This window comes from Aythya marila (genome assembly GCF_965140915.1).
Source record: "Aythya marila genome assembly, chromosome: 8".
Lineage (NCBI taxonomy): Eukaryota > Metazoa > Chordata > Aves > Anseriformes > Anatidae > Aythya > Aythya marila.
The window spans coordinates 9321649-9345590 of NC_139049.1; the positions used below are offsets into that span (position 1 = coordinate 9321649).

At 43.1% G+C, this 23942-nt stretch overlaps 1 protein-coding gene across 2 annotated transcripts in view; it reads left to right on the forward strand.

The window, feature by feature from the left end:
• Positions 1-23942, forward strand: part of ATF6 (activating transcription factor 6) — a 72744-nt gene that overhangs the window by 18218 nt on the left and 30584 nt on the right. Inside the window, exons 10-14 of one of the 2 annotated variants that reach the window (XM_082765910.1) lie at positions 4193-4336; positions 5861-5986; positions 6951-7053; positions 8161-8225; positions 12234-12348. In XM_082765910.1, the coding sequence (XP_082622036.1) occupies positions 4193-4336; positions 5861-5986; positions 6951-7053; positions 8161-8225; positions 12234-12348 (553 nt within the window). The remainder of the gene's footprint in view (positions 1-4192; positions 4337-5860; positions 5987-6950; positions 7054-8160; positions 8226-12233; positions 12349-23942) is intronic. The other variant, XM_082765911.1, reaches the window with a different exon arrangement.

Here is a 23942-nt window from a genome sequence, read left to right on the forward strand (position 1 = left end):
CTCGATTTTCTTACAAACTACAACTGCAGGAGCAGGAAGCGATTCCTTCCTCCTCCTCCTGCTGATCACAGCCACATGTTCATCCTGGCAGAGCCGTGCCTCGAGCTGGCTGTGCTCACTTGTTTACCTTGTCCTGCTGGTGCAGTCGCAGAGCCTCGCAGAATGCCAGATAACACTCACTGATAGCTTCCCCCTGTCTCCACCAGTTCATCTGCTGGGAACAGGAGTGAAATATGCACAGGTTTCGCCCTTGATGAACTTTGCAGTTGAGGCTGCTTCCATCAGGCCTGCCCAAGCTTTGGCAGTAAGTGCCAGCCCACTTTGAAAGCACTGTAGACAATTTCCTAAGCAAAACCAAATGCTCTTGGTGTCAGTATTTGCTTTCTTCCTTTCTTTTTTAACAGCTTTATTAAAATGAACTGCTTTTTAAAGAAGGCAAACCAAAACACACAGGCTGTCCCTGCGACTTCAGTGACTTTCCTCGTCCTTCCCTGCAGAGCAGAGAGGCCGAGCTCCTCTCTCCAGTCCAGCACTCGGAGGGTGGCACAGGAGGAGACCTGAGGAGTGGGTAACATCTTGCTGCTTCTTTGGGCAGCTGGGCAGCTGGTGCCCTCACTGAATACAAGTGAGAAAACTTTCCAGAGAGCGGTTGGAGTTGTCACAGCCTTGTCTGGAACCAGTTAGGAAAATGACAACGTCTTCGTTTGGAGGCTCCTAGCATTGCCAACTTTAGCCTGTTGGAAGAATCCCAGCTCATGCTCGGAGATAATTCTGTCCCCAGAAAACTCTTTGTTATGATGTTACGATTGGCTTTCATCTAGAAATTGCTGTGCAACTTGCATTTAAGTATTCAAAACTTGAAGTGCATAGGGTTGTTCAGCCAGAATTACAAATGAAGTTTTCAGCTCAGGCTCTTGGCAAGCCTTTCTTTCACGTTTATCAAACTGACGTTCAAACCAAAGGAGCAAAAATACAGCTAAAATATCAGGTGCCACTGAATTTCTGGAGAAACCATGACAGGAGTGTTTCTTTTCTTTCCCTCCTGTAATCAAATCTACACTTCTGAGCAGCCATCTGCATGGAGTAGTTAGTGGTTCTTTCTTTTTTTCCCTTGGATCTGGTTTTGCATCTTAAATGAAGTGATAGCTCAGCCAGCTTAGACAGAGTGTTTGTGGCTGTGTGAAAACCCTTTAATGCCCGTGCTATCCGGAATGCTCAGATGAAGGCTACAAAGCTCAGAGAGGGACCCCAGGTACGTAAGTGTGGCCAAACAGAGAAGATCACAGTTCCCAACATCTAACTGGTAATCTTGGCCAATAAAGCCATTTCTCAGCCTTGATCTTTCTTGATTACTAATGTGGGGCAGTGACTCATTTCCTACAAAAACTAGAAATTTTGTACAGCAGATATGCCAACGTGCTTTTTCTTTCCAAAATTCTCATCTTCTGGACCAAAATAATGAAAAAAAACAACACAAAACTTCCTTGCTTTGACCTTGTCATAGGAAACCATTTTGTTAAGCAGCATTTTCAGCAAAGATATCAATAGTTATCTTCAGAAGCTTTTTCCCCTCGTAAGGGGGGATCCTTTCCTTTTCATTGTTCCTATCCTCTTCTGCATCCTTTCAAACACCCAGCATTGACTTCATCTTCAGCCTCGTTGTTGGGAAACAACAACAACGAAGTGGGAGCTGGGCTGTATTTCAAGTTGCAGTGGGAGTTTTATATCTTATAAGACATGAAAATTCTTTTCTTATTGCATCATTACCACAAACCAAAGGAGCAAGGAAGGTCGATTACGTTTTTTTTAGCCATATTTGAGATCTTGGGAAAGGTACTTTTGGTCATCGTCCTACAAAAATGAATTGCAATAGGGGAAGTAAGTGTAGTCCATGTAGCATAAAGCAGAAATTCCTGCTGGTTTTGCTTCAAAAGAGTCCTTTTAGGGGGAGAAATAACAATCCTGGTAAAGGAAAGGGCACTGCAGTAAGTACTATAAATAATACCATATTTTGCCCTCAGGATTTTCTGTGTGTGTTCTCAGAACTGGGAGCCATGGTTCATGCCTGTAGGGACTGCAAAAGATACTCCGCTCATCTGCTTCTTTATCTCTTGCTGCTGAAGAAATCGTCTTTCGGGCCAAAACATCCCATATTTAGCTGATGCCAAAAATGAAATTTTAATTTTGAGGAAAAGTTTAGCGTGTTTCAAGTATGAGAGGAGTAAAAATAGACATGTTCTCTATACTAAAGCTGATATAATGAAACGAGGTAGGTGCCGTTTTGAGTGGCTGTGCAGCTAAAACAACGACATTACAGAAACTGAAGATTAGCTGTGATTGCACAGCAGGGCATACCTTTTTTCTGGATGGACTTGGTTTTGATTTCTCTACTTCTGTGCAGAGTTTGGGCTGAGCACGTTACGCGTGGTGCCTCGCTTCAGGCTTGTCACCTCCCACGTTTGGACCTGAACTGCTAAGAGTTGCCTTTGCAGACCTGTCCTGCAAGAGAAGAAGAAAAAAACATCACAGAAAAATGCAGATTTGCTACGAGACTTCTGGTTAGGTTTTTAACGAGCTCAAACTAAAAAATTACACGGCAAGTTTCTCTAGTTCAAAGTGTCAGTTTGAACAGGGAAGAAGAGGAGGAGGACAGGACAAAGTGCCAGACCTGTAAGGCTGTCAGTAAGCCATCCAGCTTTCCAGTCTCCACAGCAGAAGCAATGGATGCCAGCGTGCATCTACAGTAAGAAACTATCTGGAAGTATTTTTCTGCCCACTGTTGCTTTAGGGAAAACACCTTGTGGGCTTCTGCTGGCCGGGTTGTGTGCTGCTGCCTGGGGACCTGAAGGACACGGGGCAGTCCGAGCGATGTCTCTGAATTGCCCCAGCCTCCTTGGTTCTGCAGGAGGTGACAAAATTACTTCCCAGGAGACCTGAGCTGCTGTTAACAGGAGCACAAATACATTGGCAAAAGAGAGGGGATTGCTAGGCAACTACATCTGCGTGCCTTAGTTGTGGAATGTTTAACCTCTCGTCCTTGCTAGTTCTTCTCTTCCTCTGCTATTACCATTTGCATTCATCGCCTGCTGCAACACGATGCCATGTAACAAATAGGAGAATGAGGTCTTCCCCTGCAGGGTTTATGCTCTGCTGCACAAGAGGGATGGGCACGAATTAAAATGTGCTCTGTGAGCAGTGACCAACATGCGTGGCAAAGACCTCAGCATGCTGGGCTCTTGTATTTTTGCCCTTTTGCTCTGTTGCTGGCGGCGATGCTCTGCTGCTGTCAACCAGGAGCGTTAGGACTTGCCTTTGATGTGTATTTCGGGAAGCAACCGTGTTTGCAGAAAAGCAAAGCCAGTCTCTGGGAAGGACGTGGTGAGGTGTTGCTTTCCTGCTTGCAGGACTTCTCCCTTGCAAATCACCCTTCTGAACCAGGCGGCGGTGGGTCTCATGTAGCAGTCACCGGGTCATTTTTCCAGCTGGTGTGAAACGCCACCCTGCTTGGCCTCGGGAGCAGCACAGATGTGCTGACACTGCCTGGGTGGCTCAGCAGGCCCCGGGGGAAGATCCTCCATCCAGTGCAAGCAGAGCAGGAAGGCAGGGAAATGGGACCGTGCCCCGCTGCTGCTGTGGAGGTGGGGTTGTCAGCCCTACCAGTGACTCTAAATCCATCTAGTTTTGGACATAAATAAGTTGTGTACAGTTTTGTTAAATGTCTGGCATAATACTCCAAGCCTGCAGCTGCACAGAATTAGGGAGCTGTATTTTATTTACGTATTGTATTCATATAAACTTGTCAGTTAGCTTTGAGGACGATGTAAGTGGAAGTATAGAGGTACTTGGATTTGAACATAAATTATTTTCTTATGCCTGCAGGTCTGTGTTACAGATTGATTTCAGTTTCATCAGGTGACATTTATGGGGCAACAAGAAAAACAGAGCATCAAAATCCTTCAAACAAGTAGAACTGCAGAAGAGAATTGCTTTTCTCCCTATTAGTGCTTTCAGTGACAGTAATATAATGACAAAAGACGTCATGTTTTTACATAAGATGTGACATGAACCTTATTTATGTGACACAGCAGCAGCCAGAAATGTATCCACCTGAGTATTAACACCTTAGGGTAAAGTGTCTTGCAGACCATTTGGATGTGAGTGCTAAGTTTTGCTCTGTCTGTTGTGTTTCCAGTGTATTCGAAAAAGATCCCAGTGGAGCTGACTCCCCTGTGAGCTCCAACCACCGGACCCGAAATCTCCTGGAGTTCTCAGCTAGCCAGGAGTCCAGCACAGCACAGAAAATACCTGATGACATAATTTCCGAAAAGAGTAATAGGTAAGATGAAAACTTTTGATGTGTTTTAAGTGGCAGAGGGCAATGTTGCTTTAGACCTCACTGTCCTTCCATCTGGGAACCTTTTTGTCCAGTATTATTGCAGCTCTTAAAGAGCAACTGAGCTTACAAAAACAGTGTTTTGAAAGCTGATCTCTTTTTTTAATGTTTATTATGTAACAGTTTACCATGCTGCTTTTTAAATTAATATATCATTTAATCCACAGGATTAGCCAGTATGTAGAGGTGCACAGCTGGCAAGTTTTGCCTTGCTATATGGTATTAATGAGAGAGTGGTGAAAGAGAATATATAAGCAAGTGTGTGTCAGGGAGATTTGTGACCTTCTTCAGCTCTTCATCTGTTTGATTTTTTTCCCGATCTTTATTTTACCTAGCAGAATGGAGATATTTGTTTTATTATCTATCTGTCCTTACTTTTCAAGTTGCAATATGCATTTTCTTAGTTACTCAAGAGCAGAGAAGGGAAGCTCACAATTGTGAGCATACCCTGAACTTAAAAAGAACTGCACTTTTTTTTTTTCAGAAATCTCTGAGTCCATCCTTGTGCTTACCCATTATTGCATCATGTAGTTGCTTTAAAGATTCCTCGATCTCTAGCATTCAGTGCATAAGTAATTGAACATATAATTGTCTCCAGACTGAAGTCTGGCGAATCCAGCTCATGTTTTCCCCTCACAGGATTTATCCTATCAGATTGTCCCTTTCCAGTAGAGTATTTTGGCTGGTTGAACAAAGCCAGGCACAGACGTGCAGAAGGTCTTAATACATTTTGCCATGCAGAAGACAATAAATCACAAACACTTCAGTGCTGTAGCCATGGTGAGGGCTTTGTGTCCTATGTGGCACGTTTCAGACCGTGACTTATGTGACACTGTAGTAGAGAGGTTCTCTTAGGAGGCTGTGCTAGTGCCTGTGATACAGTTAACCAGGAGAAAGGAACATTATTCTTTGATTTGTTGCTGAAATTGCTGTGGATTTGTGTATTGAAATGCACGCTCTTTCTTACTTTTTCTCGTAGCTGAGCTAGCTGCTGGAGACTGTTGGAGATGTTTGGGAAAGCAGTCCTCGCCACTTGGTTGTAACATGGTTTCTGGCTGCTCTGTTGTTGTATAGCTCATGGTCTTTGTATCCACATGGTTTTAGTGGCTAATAAATTTAGTATTTCTATAGCAAATCCTTCACAGCTCTGGAATGAAAGAGAAAGTTGTCTGCTGAGATCTCTCAGTTTACATCTTAAGAGAAATATTCTATGGGCTGCATTTCCTTTCAATATCTGCCCTATTTGGGAAGAAATTTAGAAACCACTAATGCTCATCTGTCTGCCCCATGTTGAGTGCCACCAGGCCCTTTGGAGGACTTGCCTAGAACCACTGATTTTTTGATAGAAATTATTCACCTGTTTTGAAGGTCTCGTAGCAGCAGCTGTAACCTTGGCGGGTTTGCCACTGGTCATTCTTAATTTTCTGGGTTTGGTCAAAGGTTGGTGTCTTTTTCTCTTTTTCCCAGGTACGATCATTCAGTGTCTGACAACAAAGCCCTGATGATAGTATCAGAAGAACCACTATTATATATTTCACCACCCCCACCCCCACCCCCCTGTCAGCCCCTGATCAACCGGACAGAGTCACAGAGGTGAGCAAACAATTTTTTCTGAGCATTTAAGCGTTTAGTAGGAGCAAGCTGTGTGATAGGTGAGTGGACAGATGGCTCTGGATGATGTTATATCCGCTCATAGCATTCATCCAGTCTGGGACCACTGCCTCTGTCAGTGTCTGTGCTGTCCAGCATCTACTTCCATGGAGACATGAGACTGACTTTGATCTTCGTAATCTTCTGATGTTTTTTCTAATGATTTTCACTCAGTATTCTCACTGGTCACTTAGCAATAACTGAATAACAACTTTCTGGTTGCCTGGAGGTTTTTAATGACTTAAAACAGAAATCACTTTGTAAGTGGAAATGTTTACAAAATGGAAATCAAGGGCACTTCCATCAGAAATACGTAAAAGATGGCCTCCTACCCTTCAACTTCCAAGACAAGTAAACTTGACGTTGCAGATCTGCTTTATTCATTATTGGGAAAAACTTAGCTCTGTTTTTTTTTTCCAAAGATACAAGTGTATCACCAAAATTAGCTCCATTCTGCTTTGCCCATTCTTTCTCTCAAATTTATTTGCAGTATTTTAGCTTTCTTAGCTAATACTTAGTCTTGAACTGATGATCTTTTTCTTTTAAATTTCAGTAGCCCTTCTAGTAATTTAAGAATTACTGTTCATTGGGCAAAAGAAAATTCTGTATCTGCTTTATGTTAAAACATCCATAATTCATATACTTTATGGATATTTAGCCAGTTTGACTCGATGATCTTTGTGGGTTTGTTCCAACTGAACAACTCTATTCTGTTCTATTACGTATGAATTCCCTTAAAATTTAATCTTTCAATTAAATTTGCTGCTCTGGTGTTAAAAATAAGATACGGTAAAGCAAAAGAGTACTAAACCGCAGCGTGTTTGAAGTGTTTTCTATAACTAAAAATTTTGCCACTGTTCTTTGAAACATCTGTTCATGCTGTGTTGTGTTTGTTGTTTGTTTTTAGGCTAAACCATGAACTTCGAGGGTGGGTTCATAGACATGAAGTGGAAAGAACAAGGTCTAGAAGGCTGTCAAATAGCAAACAGCAGAAAGCACGGGTTACACAGGTAGGCAGGTTTATACTGGTGAGTCAGTATCGTGACAGGATAATATAAAACATAACATAAACATAAAAATAAACATACCACAAAAATATTCAATGTTACTTGTCTATGCTTGTTATTATATACCAGAGTAGCAAGAGTGCCTGTAATTAGGGTTACCAAACGCTTGCCATTTTAAATTGCTGTTTTTGGTTGATAATTGTGTGTCCAGAGTTCTTGTTGGGAATACAATTTTTCATTCTTGGTCTCAAATTATTTTTTAGCAGTCCTCAAAACATATTAGTTGATCTCTAAAATTAAACCTTTTATATGACTTCTCTGTAAGGTTGTGTAAGGTTAAACGGTTGATGGAGAAACACAACCTACTGCACATTGATCAGGCTGACTGGTAAGAGGCACAGCTGATTGTTGAAATATTTCTTGCTAAAAGGATACGTTTTTGGTAAGAGTACAGAATTATGAGATTTCTGTTCATATTTCCCCTTTTTAAAAATGCCTTTCATCTACATGGCTTATCGATAGCAAGGATGTAATTAAGAGCATGAATTTTTGAAATCTTTCATTTGTTTAAGAGATAGTAACAGCCTTAAAAGGAATGGAACTTCACACTGTGGGCAACACAACACGCTTCTAGAGAAAAATTGTTGAATATTAAACTTCTCACCGATGTCCAAAAGACATCAGTGAGATATCAAAGGTAAGGCAAGTTCAGTTGTTTCTCGTGTCTCAAACACAAGAGGTGTGCTGTGGGTAGTACATTTTGGCAGAGAGATGAAGTGAATATGACCTAAAAGAATGTATGCAACTACTGTGTATGGTACCTGCATCTCTTATTTGTGTCTGAGCGTGTGACTTTAAATTTGGCTGTATTAAAACACTTGCTTCTTTCTTTGATTCCAGCTTGATTGCTGGTTACCATTTCAGTTAGTCACTTGTCACCAGTGAAAAAATGTGCATTCATTGTCCAAGGGCACTAATTAACCCCTGTACCTCCGTAAATATTCACTCTGCTACATCTGTGCTTCATGTTTTTTGTAGTGCAAAACCAAGAGGATGTTTATTGTTTTACATTTATCTTTTTTTTTTTTTTTTTTTTTACCTCTTTTTCAGAGCTCCCTCAGTAAGAAAGTAGATTCCCAGCTAATGGCCATGCCTTATACAGACACCAGCCTCAGGTAAGGCAAAATAATTGCTTTATTTTTGCTCTTTACTTACTAACGTCATTTCTCACCAACGGCTGGTGAAAAATGCTTATTTCCACCTTGTCAGGTTTCTTAAGTGAGGGGCTAGCTACATTTATTGGCCTAATTTCCATCCCTAGCTGCTTCTAATGTTTCAACCTACACGTAGAGGAACCCTTATATCACAGCTCTTTTCTGGGGTCTTCCTACCAAGAAGTCTGAAGAAAATCATTACTTCACTCAGCAGGGTCCCTCCCTAAACAAATTAACAGATTTGAATCTTTAAGGGGAAATAAAAGGGGGATTGTCTGGGGACTGCCCTCTCCTGCGTACCTGTCCTGTCCATCTTCCTGGAGGATAGGAAAAGCTGGAGAGAAAAGCTTAAGGAAAATAAAAATTCTCTCTCCTGAATTCTCTGTGACAGTGTTTAAAAGGATCTCTGTTTCGAAGTGGCAAGGAAGGATAAGGAAAATGGAGTACAAAGTGGACTTTTTATTGAAGGAACATACCTGAAATGTTGCTATTGAAAGTAAGACAGCTGTGGACCTTCTGTTTGTATTGCAGCAGCTTTGAAAGCAGGATAGTCTGGGAGAAAACAGTGATCTGTAGGCAAGTGTTCTGGAAACAAGGCTGGCAAAAAAAAAAAAGAGCTTTCTTAGTTCTACAGGCAGATGCAGGATGACCGACAAGCTTATTCTCATGGCATAAGGTAGTTTATATACATGCCTGCATTACTCCTAAAAAAAAAAAAAAAAAAAGTATTGAGATTATTAAAAACAATCTGTGACATGCAGCTCCGCATGGAATAATTTACTATGCTCAGAAAGAAGTGAGGTTTTTTTTTCTGGACAAATGATGTTTAAATGAACAGGACCAGTGAGTGAGTCAGGGCAGCTGCTTGCTGGGACCGTCCTGGAACTGCTAAGAACATAGAACAGGCTTCCAGTTTCTCCCTGAGACATCAGCTATTAGATGCTCCATGAAATCACAGAATTGCAGAATAATTAAAGTTGTGAGGCATCTCTGGAGATGTCCAGTCCAACCTCCTACTTGAAGAAGGTTTAATTTCAAGTGGCTCAGGGTGATGTCCAGCAGAGTTTTGAGTATCTCCTGAAGGAGAGATGCCACCAGCTCTCTCGGCACTTGTCCCAGGGCTACACCACTGCCGTTGTGAAATGTTATTCCCTTGTAGCCAGCTGGAATTTTTCCTGTAGTAATTTGTGGCTGCTGCCTCTTACCCTTTCACTGTGCATCTGTCAGAAGAGACTGACTGCCTCTATCTCCTTGTAAGCCCCCGGTAGGAAGCTGAGGATTGCAGTCGGAGCCCCTTCAACCTTCTCTTCTCCAGGCTGAACAAACCCTGCTCCCTCTGCCTCCTGTCTCTCCTTGCACATCCTGTGCTCCAGGTGCTGACGGTCATGCAGTTGCTGCCCAGATGTGTTGCTGACTTGCATTTGGCTGCTCTGCCAGGACCTCAGCTCCTTCCTGCAGCCCATGTGCTTCATCACTGGGAAGACAGGAAAGATGCTGTTTATCTAAGTTTGTCATTGATGCTGTCCATGAGGCACTGCCTTTGGAAAACTATTAATGAGCTAGGAGTTTGTCTGCAAATGTCTAAGTCAAAAACTAAGCTACTTGTAAGCTTTCTGATACTTAACATAAGTGCATGCAGACAGTCACAAAGCGTTTGTTAATGATGCAAGTGCCGTTATTCGGAGCATGCTGTCAAGACTTCTTTTTAGTATTGGTCTTGCGCCTGGAATTTGAGTGACTGTTTCCTTCTGAAATAGCCTTATTGTTGACCTGTGGATCTTGGGTGAATCCATGAATAAGAGGACATTAATAGGGTTTGGATTCATCTTTGTGGTGCTGATGATATCAGCAGTGATGTAAAGTGTTGCAGTGAAGTCAAAGCAGAGCAAGATCAAAATGAAGATGACTTTAAAAATCATTAAACACCCCCAACCCACTTCAGTCCTTTTAGCTTTCATCAGGGGTTATTTTGATGAGGCTTTCTGCAAATGTGTATTTGGGGCTCTGGAGATCAAGTGCTAAAGGACTCTCCAGCTTTTTTCCTATTTCTGAATTTTGCACTATTAAAATCATGGTTCTTGGTGAATAAAGCACTGTGTCCACAGCCTCACCCCTCGAACAACAGTCTTGCACCATGCTTGTGCTTGGTGATGCATAACAGAGAGCCCTTATAACTCTGAAAACCATGAAGACTTATTTATATCATAATAAGTGGACAGATTCAGCACCACCTTTTGGATACATATTTAATATGATGCTTTCTTGTAATATGGTAAGGTATTGCTAAAAAAATTTGGTATCTTTGTAGCTGGTTTTGGATCTTCAATCTCTTTCTTTCCTTCACGGAGCAGTCCATAGTGAGTGCTCTTAACTGCACAGAGGTCAACATGGTGTAGTACCGGTAATTACTGGTGTTACTGGGAGTTTGGAGCTGGCGATGGACCTGTTCCATGGAACCAGCAGAGCTCAGGGAAGGCCCAGTGGTTTCCAAGTGCTTTGGAACAACTTTCTCCTGTGGCTGGATTTAGAGTTATAAAAGGCTGTTTTCCAGGTCGAGCTGGATCTTCTGTAGCGTGGGCGAGCAAACGGAACTGTGGGACCTATTTCAGTTTTCAGGATGTGTTTTTACAAAGCAATACGTGGGTGTGATGCCTTTTATCACAGTGCAACTTCAATGCCGAATCTCAGGGGTGTTCTAGTGGGCCTATGTGTTTTTGTGAATGAGTAATCGAGTTCAGATTAGCTTGGATCTTTGTTTCCTGTGCGTGAAGGACATGATCTGATCCCTCACTTGCATAGGGCTGCTAATGAGGATATATGGAACAGCACTGCCTACTCTTAATCCCCCAGGACTTTCACCCCCCATTTCATTAAAGGGGAGCCTGGCTTGGCAGCTGCAGTCCTCTGATTGCAGCAAGGCAAGATTAGCAGTAGGAGAGGAGATAATGGTGGCCTGCTATTACTGCTGCTCAAGAAAATCACTTGATGATATATTTGAGCCTTGTTTTCTTTGCGTAGTTATGTATATTATAGAAACATACCAAAATAATCTAAATGAGCCACCGTATTTTAAAATCTGGGTCAGCACAAGACAGTTTGGGAGGAGCAGGCTCATCAGTGATGGTGCCACAAATACTGCAAACAGATAGCATGCTATTAACGTGGGGAAGAATTCAAATAACTGGTTGAAGATCCAGCTAATGGTTTGTCTAAGTACAGCTTTCCCATTTGATTAAATATGTTATTTTTGAGTGGGAATGGGATGATAGCAATATCTGCTGGGAATTTCTCACCTTTCCAAGATAAACAGTGGATAAGTACCACGATTGCCTGACTTGCCAGTGTGTCTGCTTAGAGTATTTCAGACGGTGTCTTTTCCTCATGTCTGATATCAGTAAGATGAGAATTGTGAAAAAGTATGAATTATATGAACGTTACGAATATCTTATTTTTGCTCCACTGTCTAAATAGAAAATCAAGAGCAAATCTGTGAATTGACCAAAGGCATAAAAAGAAGGCAGGTGAGAGAGAAGACGAAGTTGCCACTTACAAGTAAATAAATCAAAAACTGATTAAATGTTTTGATTTTTCATTTCAGAATAACATTTGGTTTTAAAATCTGCTATGATCTGTTTTCAGAAGTCATCGCAAATTTCCAGACGTTTTAGATTGATTTGAAACTTTTTATTGTTGTTGTTGAGCTAGTATGTGGCTTTTTGCTAGCCTCCAAAGCATGGTCAAAATTAAGCCTGAAACAATTTCCTGGGGCAAGACTTTTAAAGCACTTTGAACTTTCAAAAAGTACGCAGTAGTTCTCACTGTCTTCACCTATGTTTAATGTTCCTTGTGCTGCTCTCAGTGCATAAAGATCTGCTGTTCTTTTGAAAAGCAGGTGTTTATAGCCACTGTCTCACTGAAGTTAAGTTTCTTGTGTCTAAAATAATTACCTTCCCCCCTTCTTTATTTCAGCAGGAACTCAGGGAACGAGCTGCAAGTGTATTATGCCTCTCCAAGGAGCTATCAAGACTTCCTTGAAGCTATTCGCAGAAGGGAAGACACATTCTACGTGGTGTCATTTCGCAGAGTAAGTTTATATCAATCTGTAAGACTGTTTCTAACACCGTACCTCTTTCCTTGTGATACAAAAGATGATGTCGTCAAGGTTGAAGCTAAATTCGTTTCTTCGTGAGTGATGCCTCAGCATGAACTTCACAGTAAAATGGCCAGATCATGGTCTTTTCAAAATATGCCTATCGTGGTTAGGAATGGAAAGAGAACTTTTCAGGAAATGTTGCAGTGCACAGGCAAGACAGCATGAAATTGTATGAGAAGCACAGAGAAGCAGGATTGAGGGAGTATCTGGAGGTGAGAGGCAGTCTGCAAAGAAGGGGTCTTCCTCTTTGTGTAGTAAAAACTGCACAGAGAGGTAAAACACTGTAAATAAGTAAAACACTGATGCAATTTCATCAGGTAACTGGGACTGTTTGTTAGACACTGTTGCTGAAAAGTTATTGACTGGTATAGTTAAAACATGAGGTTGTCGAGTTGTTTAATCTCAGCATAGATGAGGTATGAGCACTATGCCTTCTGATTGAATAACTTTTTTTTCTGGAAACAGTCATAAAATCCTCCAAAGCCAGCATATGATCCCTGCTACTCTGCAAGAATTGGAGAGTGGAGTTTCATTGCTCTTCCTGGGCTGCCACCCTGCTCATTTTTCCAGATGTGCGATGTTTCTGTTACAGATTGTGCAGGCAAGGAAGGGATTAAGGAACACAATGACAGTTTGGAGAGGGAATCTGTGCAGGGCCAAGCACAGTAAGCTCTAAAGAGACAGAACCATTCTGTGAGTGTTGTAAATGTGTTAAAAGCTCTTTCAGGGTGTATGTGGCACAGAGCTGTGCTTAAAGGCATTCAGCTTTGCGTGTGCACCTCATCATATCAGGGCAGATTGGCAAATCTGCTTTGCTAATTTCTTCCTCTCAGCCACTCTCCTCCCAGCCCTGGCTTGACATGTGTAAAACAACAAATGGTCCAAACCAATTCTTTTTTTTAAAGTGATCAGGATTGGTGAAAGTGTTCAATGAAACCGAGAGGCACCAATTTTTTAAAAAATAAGTGATTGTGTTGCTCTGTCAAGCTCTTTACCACAGCAGTTTTATGGTCAGATGCTTGGTGGGAATGAAGGGAGTGTTCAGAGTTGTGTAAGGAGAACTGGCCTTCTGACAAGCCTGTGCCTGCTTTGAGAACAGGGCATAAAGTTCTGGGTTGATGCAATACCCACTGGACCTGACTTGTAGTTAAACACTTACTCATGATAGCAGGCCAATAATCAGAGTGGTTAACTAGATATTTGTTTAATAGGTGTAAAAACCTTTTGTGCTTCAGGGTACAGGAAGAAATGTACCCTGGGCACAAATTAATTCTGCTAGCTCAACATAACATTATTTTTATCTTCCCCTAAAATAGTCTCATTTGAGGTTTTCTGTGTCCCGTATTGTGGCTGTACAGGGCTTTTCTGCTGGTTTGTGACTTGTAAGTTGAGACGGATGATCTCTTTTCTGTCCGTGCTGGAATACAGCATCAGCTTGTGCTCCAGCGTTGTCTGGCATAGCCTCACATTTGCAGCACAGTTGGTGAGAAAAAGTTGTTTTAAAACTGGAATTACAGATGTGTGATGGCCAGAGTGGCGTTGAAGCAAGGATAGCTACAGGAGCAAGAAGCTGCTTGGGATCTGGCAGGGGAAGTCATCAAGGCCGACAGTGGTTAAAACAGCAATTTGTGGGTGGGAGAGTTTGTTTCCTTTGTCTTGCAAGGTCTTGATGGGTCCTGAGACTTCTCTCCTGCATTTTTGGCCCAGGCCTGAACCTGGGCTCATAGCTCGCTAGGCCTCCTGCCTTGCTGTTTTGCAGTGGGCACGGATCGGGTGGCATGCATGTGTGTGTGCTTTTGCAAGGCTGAGAGCTTGGGCACTGCCAAATCTTGTGCCCGTGTGAAGTCTCAGCAAAGGTGATTTGCACCCTGCTTTAGAGGGTCGAGTTTCAGAGCTGAGAGTGGAGATGTCCTCAGTTGCTCCAGCTGAGGAGGACATCTCCCCACACCTTCAAGGAGAGGACACAGACCTCAGAGATCAGAATTAGGATTCCAGACAGCGATAACAGTGATTACCAGACAGAGTCGTGTTACTGTTTGTCTAGATATGTTTGTCATACTATTTCCTTAAAAGATTCCTTAAAAGAAAACCACTGTATCCAGTTACTATTGTTTCCTGCCTCAGGACTCTCGTGTCTCTCTGCCCCACGTAAATCAATGTATGTACATATGTAAGTTTGGGTAACACATCCCCGTTTGGTCTGGTCTGCAGTAACTTCCTTAACGTGTGAAATATATGTATTTAGAGGAGATTCAGGCAAAACAAAAATAGTACTTTTGGTAGGATGAGGATTCTGTAAGGGTTCAAGAGAAATATGAGATTAGTTTCCAGTATTGGGATTACTGGCTTGTGTCACAAGACTGGAATTTTGTTATTAACTATTTGGCACGTTCTGCTGTTCTTTCAGCTAACAACACAAACATAGCCAGCACCAGGCTCTGCGTACCCTGAGGATGAGTAGAAGGGGGTGGAGAATTGATCATAAAAGCTTTTTTTCTGGAAACTCAGAGCAAAAAGCAGGGTAGTGTTTGTGTACTTCTTCACTTTCTGTCCTTGCTGCAGTCCACCTGAATGCAAGCACTGGTGCACAGGTTCTGTTCATGTTGTGTGTCCTGTTGGATTAATGACCCAGAAGTTGGCAGCTTTCATTTGGACTCGCAGAGCTGTCCTTGGAAATCAGAGTGAGTCTTGTGCCACCGAATTCCTATTGCTTGGCTCTGCTCTATTACAAGGAGAGGTTTGGGGACTTTTAAAAAAGCAGCTCTGAAGTTTATATGGCAGCAAAGCTGTGGGTATTTCTGTTTTATGAATGAAACGTCCTCAAATCGAAGGCAGTTCCATGCACCACCTCATTGGTTATTTTAACAGGGCAAACCTGATGAAGTGACAAGTTCTGCCCTCAGGCACTTTTCAGTGGGAATTGGATTTTTCTGTGAGACAGGAGAAGGGAGTCCTGCACAGCCTGAGGGGTGCCATCGGGCCCTTTCTCCTTCGCAGCCCCGCTGACTTTTTCTCAGGACCACAGTTCCTTCCCACTGGTGACTGGGAGCCGAGAGAGGGGACCGATTTCCTCCTTAGCATTAAGAGTCACTCGTGTTGCTTGCTCGCTTGCCCAAGGTAGAAGGCAGTGCCTGGAGATGATGGGTTTTATTCTCCTATCTGGCCCTGTGCTATGCAGACACTCCAAAAATAAATAGGATGTTAGCAGTGGTACCGCAACGACTGAATTTCTCATGGTCTCATCAATTTTGTTTTCTTTCCTTGCATTGGAAGGCTTGCGTGTGTGCCTATCACTGTTGGAGTTTTCTTTTGTTTTCTTTTCTTCTTTTTCTCTTTTTCTTTTTTTGTTGAAGAGGACAGAGGAGAATAAAGTAGTCCTTGGATCCACTAAGCCCATATATGAGGCAGGACTTTCACTCTGAGAGACTACAAAAATTGTTTTTCTGCAATTGCCAGGGGACTCGAATGTCATTTTTTAACAAGAAATATGTAGCTGACAGCAAACAACGAAGCCTTTGAATGAAGCCAGTGCTGTCTCCCAGCTCTGCCAGGCCTCAGCAGCTAACATCCCTTAGCCAAGGCTTGTCACCATTTATTTCTTCAGATATTAACTCATTAATTTCATCTTTTTTTTTTCACATTACTTACCTTTTAGGAAGCCCTTGTTCAGCTTTCCTTTAGCATTGCAGAACATGACACGTGGAAATGTACCAAAATAGACATGCACACCTGCGGCCCTCTGCTGTCCCCAGACACTCCAGCGCTCAGAAGCCATTTGTTTGCAGCATGGGTCTAAGTTGTGCTGTTTGGGGTGGATTTGGAGAGTCTGTTTAGAGCTGAGAGGTCCGTGCAGTGAGTACTGAAAGCAAGTTGCCATGAAGGTTTGAAAAAGAGTGCCACAAACTGAGCTCTGCTGCTAGCTCTAGCCAGAGGAGAACGGCATGGGCATGGAGGCCTCATTCTGGTACAGTGGTCTGTAGAAATGTCTGAAAGCACTGCGTGGTGGAAAAGACAGCGATTGGGGTGAGGAACCATGGCCCTGATTTGTCATGTTTTAAGTAGCTTTCCCTCGCTGTCCCCAGATGGAGCGGAGGCCGGTGAGGTTTGTCACCTCACTGAACCGTGTTGGAGCCTGCAGTTGGTGCTGACCCTTCCTCCCGTTTCTCCCAGGTCTCAGAGGCAGAATTCAGAGTCTGTTGCTCTGCCAACACCTTTGATTTCTGCCCTTTGACACCTGTGACACCAAACCTGCTCGAGCTGTTCTAAAATCCCAGCGGAGCATGGCCGTGAAATTCAGAGTAGTTGCCGTAACGTGAGGGAGCACCTGGCTGCCACGGCACTTCCCCTGCAGGCCTGGCACTGCCTGGCACAGAGGCTGGTCTTTCTCAGAGCTCACATCTATTTGGCCACGGAGTATTCAGGCCTTGAGATTGTTTCTAGAGTTGCTTTGGTAACTTATATACATAGGATGTTTGCTGCTGCTGCTGGTTCCAAGTGAGCTACAGCCAACTGCACGAAGATTGCTGTGGAAGTGGTGGGAAGTTTGGCTGGTATCGTGCTCTGAGAGGGTGAACGTTGCTGGTAGGGCACAGAAGGTAGGAAAAGAGAGCAGCAGATAGGAGCAGAACTTTTCTGAAGACAATCGTGTGTTTTCTGGCCAATCTTAGCTGTTTTTAAAAACAGGCATAGCTAACAATTTGAAAGGCAGTTGAGTAAATAGCTGAAGAAAACATCCCTTCCAATTTACTTTGACCTGCAAATGCTGCCTCACATCCCCACGCTGCTCGTGTGGTTAGGGTCAGAATCCCCTCGGCCTCCCATGGGTAAGCAGTGGATTTCACTGTCCCTCATCAGAGACGCTTTGCTGGCATCTGTGTAGGCTTATTAAGGACAAGGACATTTTTTAGGGTAACTGTAATTACTTACATTAAGGAAGGCCACTAACATTCCCTTTCTCTATTTATTTCAAAGCACAGATGTCTCCTGCTATCAAAGGTTGCCAACTACATTTAAACAGTGCACATACAATGTCTTACAGCATGTTGCAGTAAAAAATGCATATTATAATTTGATTCTGGTTATTATGTGTTAGAGCAAGGGCAACGCTGGCCCTATGGAAATCATTGGCAAAGCCATTACCAACTTCACCAAAACCAGAAGTTCTCTTTGCCAGTGTGTTTCAGTGCCGTGACACATAAACCACAGAGCTTCAGATAAATATTTTACTTGAGGATGTGAATTTCTGGTCCTAAAAACCAACATCTGGAACAAACATTGAAGGATTTCTCAAGTTCTGCAACAAGTTTTCACTGAAGTAATTACACCAAATTTAAATCACAGCTTTTGTTCTTTCTTTGTCAGTATCTTTGTGTGAACACTCAGTGTGCTAGGAATAAAAATATCTGATTCGTGTTTTGCTTTTGTGGGTAATAAGCTTGTGATGTGTTAATTGTGTTGGGGATGATCTATTGCTTTCAGGCAGCAAAGGATTACAACATGTTGAAAAAAAAAGTTGTTTTGTTTTTTGAGAGGAGACCATAGGTTTCCACTGGGGCAGAGATGTGTGTGGTGCAACGTGATCTCGAAATAGAAGTTCTGCGCCGTGCCTGCTTTGCAGAAAGGCGACCAAAGCTCAGACAGTAGCTGCGACGTCCCCGGGGTCTCGCAGTGGCAGAACGGTGTGCACAGTAAGAGCATAACCCGGACGGTTGTTTGAGATGTCATCTGACCTCGTTCCTCATCCCAGTTAGCCCTAATTTCTGTTCTGTCATCAGGTAAGCTGCTGGGAAGGACCAAAGCACTGCTGCTAAAGGCGTTGCCTTGCTGAAACGGTTGTGTGGCAGTAGTTTGCTGTGCTACACGGTTTTGGCAATAGTTGGCATTTATTCAGTTGCAATTCATTGCAGGCTTGATGCCGTATGCGTCCTGCAGGCAAAACTGCCTCGTGATAAGTTGGCTTCGTATGATATTTCATAGCCATCAATTCAGTCCAAACATAAGCTTTTCTCCTATTTTGTTACATTTGGCAAAGGGTGGTGTTTTTATTGACCATGTAGTTTTCTTCTCCTTGTGTATTTCTGTGGATAAGGATGTATCACTTGGTCTCACATTCAGATAAAGGACAGACTTGCATTTAATTTGACTCAGATAAAACGAGACCCACAGAGTACTGCTACTCCTAAAGACAAAGTATCTAATTTGTAAGTTTGAGTCTTGTGGATTTGCAACTGCTGCAAGTTAAAATGCAGCTTTTCAAAAGATTTTTACAAATTCCCCTTTTTCCTGGGGAACCTGACCTTTGCTGTTGAGAGAAAAAATGTCTTTGACCTAGGAATTTAAGATCTCGTCCTATACAGTATGGAGACACTGAGAATAATATGTGCTGAAAGAGCCAAGGCTAAGGGCATGGTATCCATAATAAGCTGCTTGTCGTTTTCAAAGCAGAGGTCACCCCTTAGCCTGTCTTCTTTGTGAAGCCAGGTCTTGTCTCTTTGGGGAAAAAAAAATATCTGAGAAAGCAGGCAGTGTGTGTGATTGTACCTCATCGTGCCCTGGAGCTTAGCAAGCTGACCTCTGTCAAATTATGGCTGCAATTGACTTTCAGATCTGAAAATCTTTTATGAAAACCTGTTTCCATCTGAGTGTCACTAGTGAAAATGAATCCTGCCCTGCTGCACACTTTGCTTCCCTCTTTTCTAGCTGAGCTGTGGATTCTCTTCGTGAACATTCTTCTCCCAAAGCCCACGTATCCCTCTGAAAATGTGAAATAAGCTTGCTTTTTGGCCTTTCTTCAGCTGTCACCCCCTGGTGCGAAATATTTCTGGTAGGCAGGGAGAAGGGGAGAGCTGACTGTCAGAGGGACTGAGAGGTGGAGAAGGAAGTTGTCTAGATGCTCATCTAGGAAATGGTGCTTGTGATAGCGTCTTAAGGCTGTTCTTGCTTAGTCTAAAAATCTCCAGAAAGAAATTGAATAATCTAAAATCAAGTCTGAAAATGTGTGTTGGTTTACACAGCGCAAATGGCCCTAGTTGAGTCCTGGGATTAGCAAAATAAGTGCTTAAGAAAACAACTCCAAGTTTCAGTAACAGGAAGTTCAAAGTAGGGGGGTTTATGCTTCTAGATAAGGGCCAGCAATTCCTTAGAAAACGTCTCTCTCAGTGCCTTATAATATTTCCAGCAAAGCTTCTGAAGTTTCCTTCATTTCTCAGTGCAATGCCTGGAAGTTTTATTCCTGTCTCGTGGTACCAAGGGTGAAGAAAGGAGAGCTGGGCTGGGCTTTAGAGGGCTGGCATCCAGGAGAGCAGGCTGAGACGAAGGAAGAGAAGGAGCCAGGCAACGAGGCACCTCGGGTGGAGTGAGTGCAAGCCAAAGGGGAGCAGCCAGCAAGTACCAGCTGCTCCGTAGCCTCTTCGGGGCAGCAGCTGTTTGGCTCAGCCGGCTGCAAACAGTGGTCAGGAGGACCAGGACAAGAATGCAAAAAGCGTTCCTGCGGAGAGAGGTAATGCCTTGTCGCATCAAGTGGGGTTTTGTTTCATTTGGAGATGTCTGCTCTGTTGCTGGCTCTCCAAGGCGCTGAGGAAGCAAGCTCTCCATCACTCTGCTTTTTATCTCCTTGGGGTCCCGTCGAACCTCGCTGTCCTCCGCATAAAACTGAGAATAAACGTGGTGTTGGGGACAGATGTATGAGCACAGACAGCAAGTCACTCAAATATGTCTGGCATGGACCAAAAGACACTCTTGACTTTTGTGTGCATCGTCTTGATCCGCTTGTCGTCTTTCTGTATGGTTGCTGGAACTTCATGAATCATATTAATGCCGTCACTGAACTGCTTGCAGCCTCATATGTCCCAGGCCTAACTAATACTTTGTTATTTTTAAACTAGCGTTTGGAAGGACAACATACACTGGAGATAATTACAGTGAAAATAGAACATACTGCAAAAAATGTCTCCAAAACCTAAACTGGTTGCAGACAGATGTGACCAGTAATAGCATACATTTATTTAAAATGTGCTGCATGCCTGACAGGCAGGGAGCTGTGGGCAAGAAATAGAGGAAGATTGTTGGGTTTGGAAAGCCTCTGTAAAAGACCCACTGCTTCTGAAATTGGTGCGGACATCGGATAGAGAAGGATAACTGGGAAGTGTGGGAGGAAGATGTGATTATAAAGTGGGAATTGTCTTGGTGCAGGAAGTGACAGCAGTGTCTCTTATTAAGAGCAGGGAACGGGCACTTGCCAGCAGCAGGGCGTGCAGGAACATGAGTGTATCCACGAACAAGCAGTGTGCATGCAGGAGAGCTGGCAGCTGAAATGCAGCTCTGAAGCAGTCCTCCTTTTTCAGGAAAAAGCCCAAATTTAGTAATATCTTAATAGTGCCAGATAGTAATGCTTTTTTCTTTAGTGATGGATTTGCATTCATTGAGGCAAATTTGGCTCAGAGTATTCTGAGCAGTTCCCAGAAGTGAATGATGGGCTCTTGCTTATGATCCATAGCAGTATTTAATTATGGAATTGATGCTGACAGAGCCCTAACTGCCTGAAGACAGAAATCACAGAATTGTCTAGGTTGGAAGAGACCTCAAGATCATCGAGTCCAACCTCTGACCCAACACTAACAAGTCCTCCACTAAATGGTACCTTCGACTCCAGAGCTGCAGCACCCAGTAAGGCATTGACTTAGTGTTCAGTAGGAACAAGCTCCTGGGTGAAAAATCGACCTTAATGATCTTTCACGTACCTTCAGTGATGGTATATACAGAGAGCACCTTGCAATATCCAAGCTTATTGTCTTAGTTGGACTTGGTGCTTTCACAGCTTCGGAGTACTGATTTTTTTTCTGATAGTTTTCTGTTTTTGTCTGACAGCCCTTGGTAGAATCTCTATAAAATCAAGATGTGCAGAATTCAGATATGTTTGGCTTCCCTAAGCGCAGAGTTTGTGTCCACAGCAGAAATCCTACCTTTTAACAAATGTTAATCGTGATTACAGTATTGCATTTGAGAGCATTATTTAAAGTCTTAAAAACACGTTTAGAGTTAATTCTTGTCAGGTGGAGTTATTTGCTTCCAGTTCGAATCAGTCCTGTTGCCAGATTTTTAGCTGGACAGCACACAAAGCTTATTTTCTGAATCAAGAGCCCAGGTGTTATTATGAGTGTGTACAGCTTATCGCCACCTCCCACTGGACCAAACAGAACACTTGACTTCCAGGTTTTATTTTTAAATCAGTTACACTCCTAGGACAAGACACATGACAAAATGAACTGTACGTTTTTATCTTTACACTGTTTTAAAACTTGTAACTGTCTTTGAAACTGTGACCAAAACATAAAACTTTTCTGCTTCTGAGACTCTTGGTTGCTTGTAGCTTATCTGCTGTGATAGAAAGACAACGACTGCAGAAATTCACTTAGTTCTCATAAAGAGGTAAGAACTAGTAGTCTCTTTGGCATCTAGATCTCCTTTCTGTGAGTCCTGGAAGGCAGCAGTTTCATTTCCATGGCCACAGTCTTTTTTATTTGCTCTGTTTTACTCAAGTATCAGGACAGTTCTGTTCCAAAATCATATCCACAATGACTAGAGGTTCTTTAGAGAGTCCTGAATATGTGTGCTCTACCTGCAGCTTCTCATCCAGGTAATTCTTTTAAATTAAACTTCCATCACAGCTCCCAGCAGGGTGAACTTTTGCTCCTGACGGTTAACGTGGAGAAAGGGGTATGAGAACGAGAACATGTGCTTGATGCCTGGCGTGGCTTGCTCCTCGCCATCTCGTTGGAAAACTGCACTTCTGCCAGCACAGTTGATGAAAACTCTGGGTTTGGATCAGTGACTCAGAACTGGGAATATCTTGGGCTAAGATGAGAAATCTTTTCATGCTGGAAACCACTGCTCAGGAAATTCTCTTTGTGTTCTGATGGCAAGCAGATCAGTGAATAATTCTGGCACTACAAAATACTTCTCAGCAAGAGGAGAGCTGTGCAGGAGGGGCACGTGAACAACTGACTCAGGGTGTGTGCACCACGAGAGTCCTAGGTAGAAATGGCTGGTGTGTTAAATGACTGCTCTGGCAGTTCGTTTAGCAAAGCCCCACTAAGCGTGGCAGTGCTTGACAGGTTGTTGTTCCGTGGTTTCATGACTATGCAAAGTGAGGTCCGAATTGTCAGTTATCTCAAAGAGCGGTACCTTATATGAGGGAAAAAATCAAATTGTACACAATTAAGAGCTCCCTGTGATACGGGGAGATACACAGTCCGTCTTCTCCTGATTCAAGTCCAGCCAGGCGTGTGTGTATTAAGCAATGCTCTCCTACGAGACTGCAGAAATGGACATTCCCAAGCTGTTCCCCACTGATGGCTCCTTCCACGAAGCCTTGGCCAGCGGAGTTTCCTGGGCTGAGTCACTTGTTAGCATCTGGGAGGCCCTTGTTTAAACTTCCCAGGGAATCCGTACCTAGCTCTGCTTCCTAAGAACAGTCCCGAGTGCTCGAACCTGAACTTTCTGACCGGGATCAAGAGCTCAGTAACTAATCGCTGGGCACTGATGGCTGACAATGGGTTGGAAAGGACCCATTTTGCTGTTTCAGGCAGTCTAAGGCCTGCGTCTCCAGAAGGGTATCTCCTTGACGTCAGGGAAATACACTGTGGGTTTCTCTTTGCTTTTGCTAAACCATCTGTTTGGTATTTGCTTACCAGCTGCGAGCTGTAACTCCCCGGCAGACAACCAAGGTGCCACATCCAGTGTAGGCAAGAAGTTTCCTAGCTTCTCGAGCTCAGTTTCTGAAGAGCCAACATAGAGAAAAGTGTATAAAAATAACGTGGGTTAAAGTGGTTACACCTGGCTCCTGGCAGGTGTAACCATTGCTGTCCATTGTCCTCCTGCAGACTCAGGACCTCTTCAGGTGGCTCAAAGCTCACAGCCCTTGCAACTTACAAGTCTCTCCAAGTCTGAGTAGTTGATTTAAGAACTTACCTATTTGTTTATCAAAGTCGATTCCTGTAACTTAATTTTCATAGGAAATATAGCCCTAAGACAGATATGGATTAAAAGAAGGAAAAGAAACCCAGAGCCCTGAACCTTGGCTGTGGCACATTTTGTCTGATTCTGTTATAAATTACCTTTATCTGCTTGTAGCATTTTTCTGTTTGGAAAATACCCTGGTGAAGCCTTGCTACAGGTACTTTGTCTTGCATGAAATTACAGTACTGAATTTGACCCGTTGAACGATAAGTTACTGTGTTCCTCGACTGTGTTTCCCTCCCAGTAATGGCATGTGCAGTTTTTCCAGCACTGTGTGCACTTTACATCTGCTTATAAACACATTTCTGCGTGATCGTAGGGATAGAGGGAAATGTTCTGAAGCTCAGGGACTGCCTTGAGTTCACACAGTCTTTGTGCAGGTCAGGGGTGGCTCTGTAGAGGCAGGAGAGGTTCAAAGGGTAGGCAGGAAGGTAAATGAAAGAGGGCACATCCACCAGAACAAAGTAGCATGAGGCTTTTACTGTTTTCTCCCTCCCTTCGCACTGAGG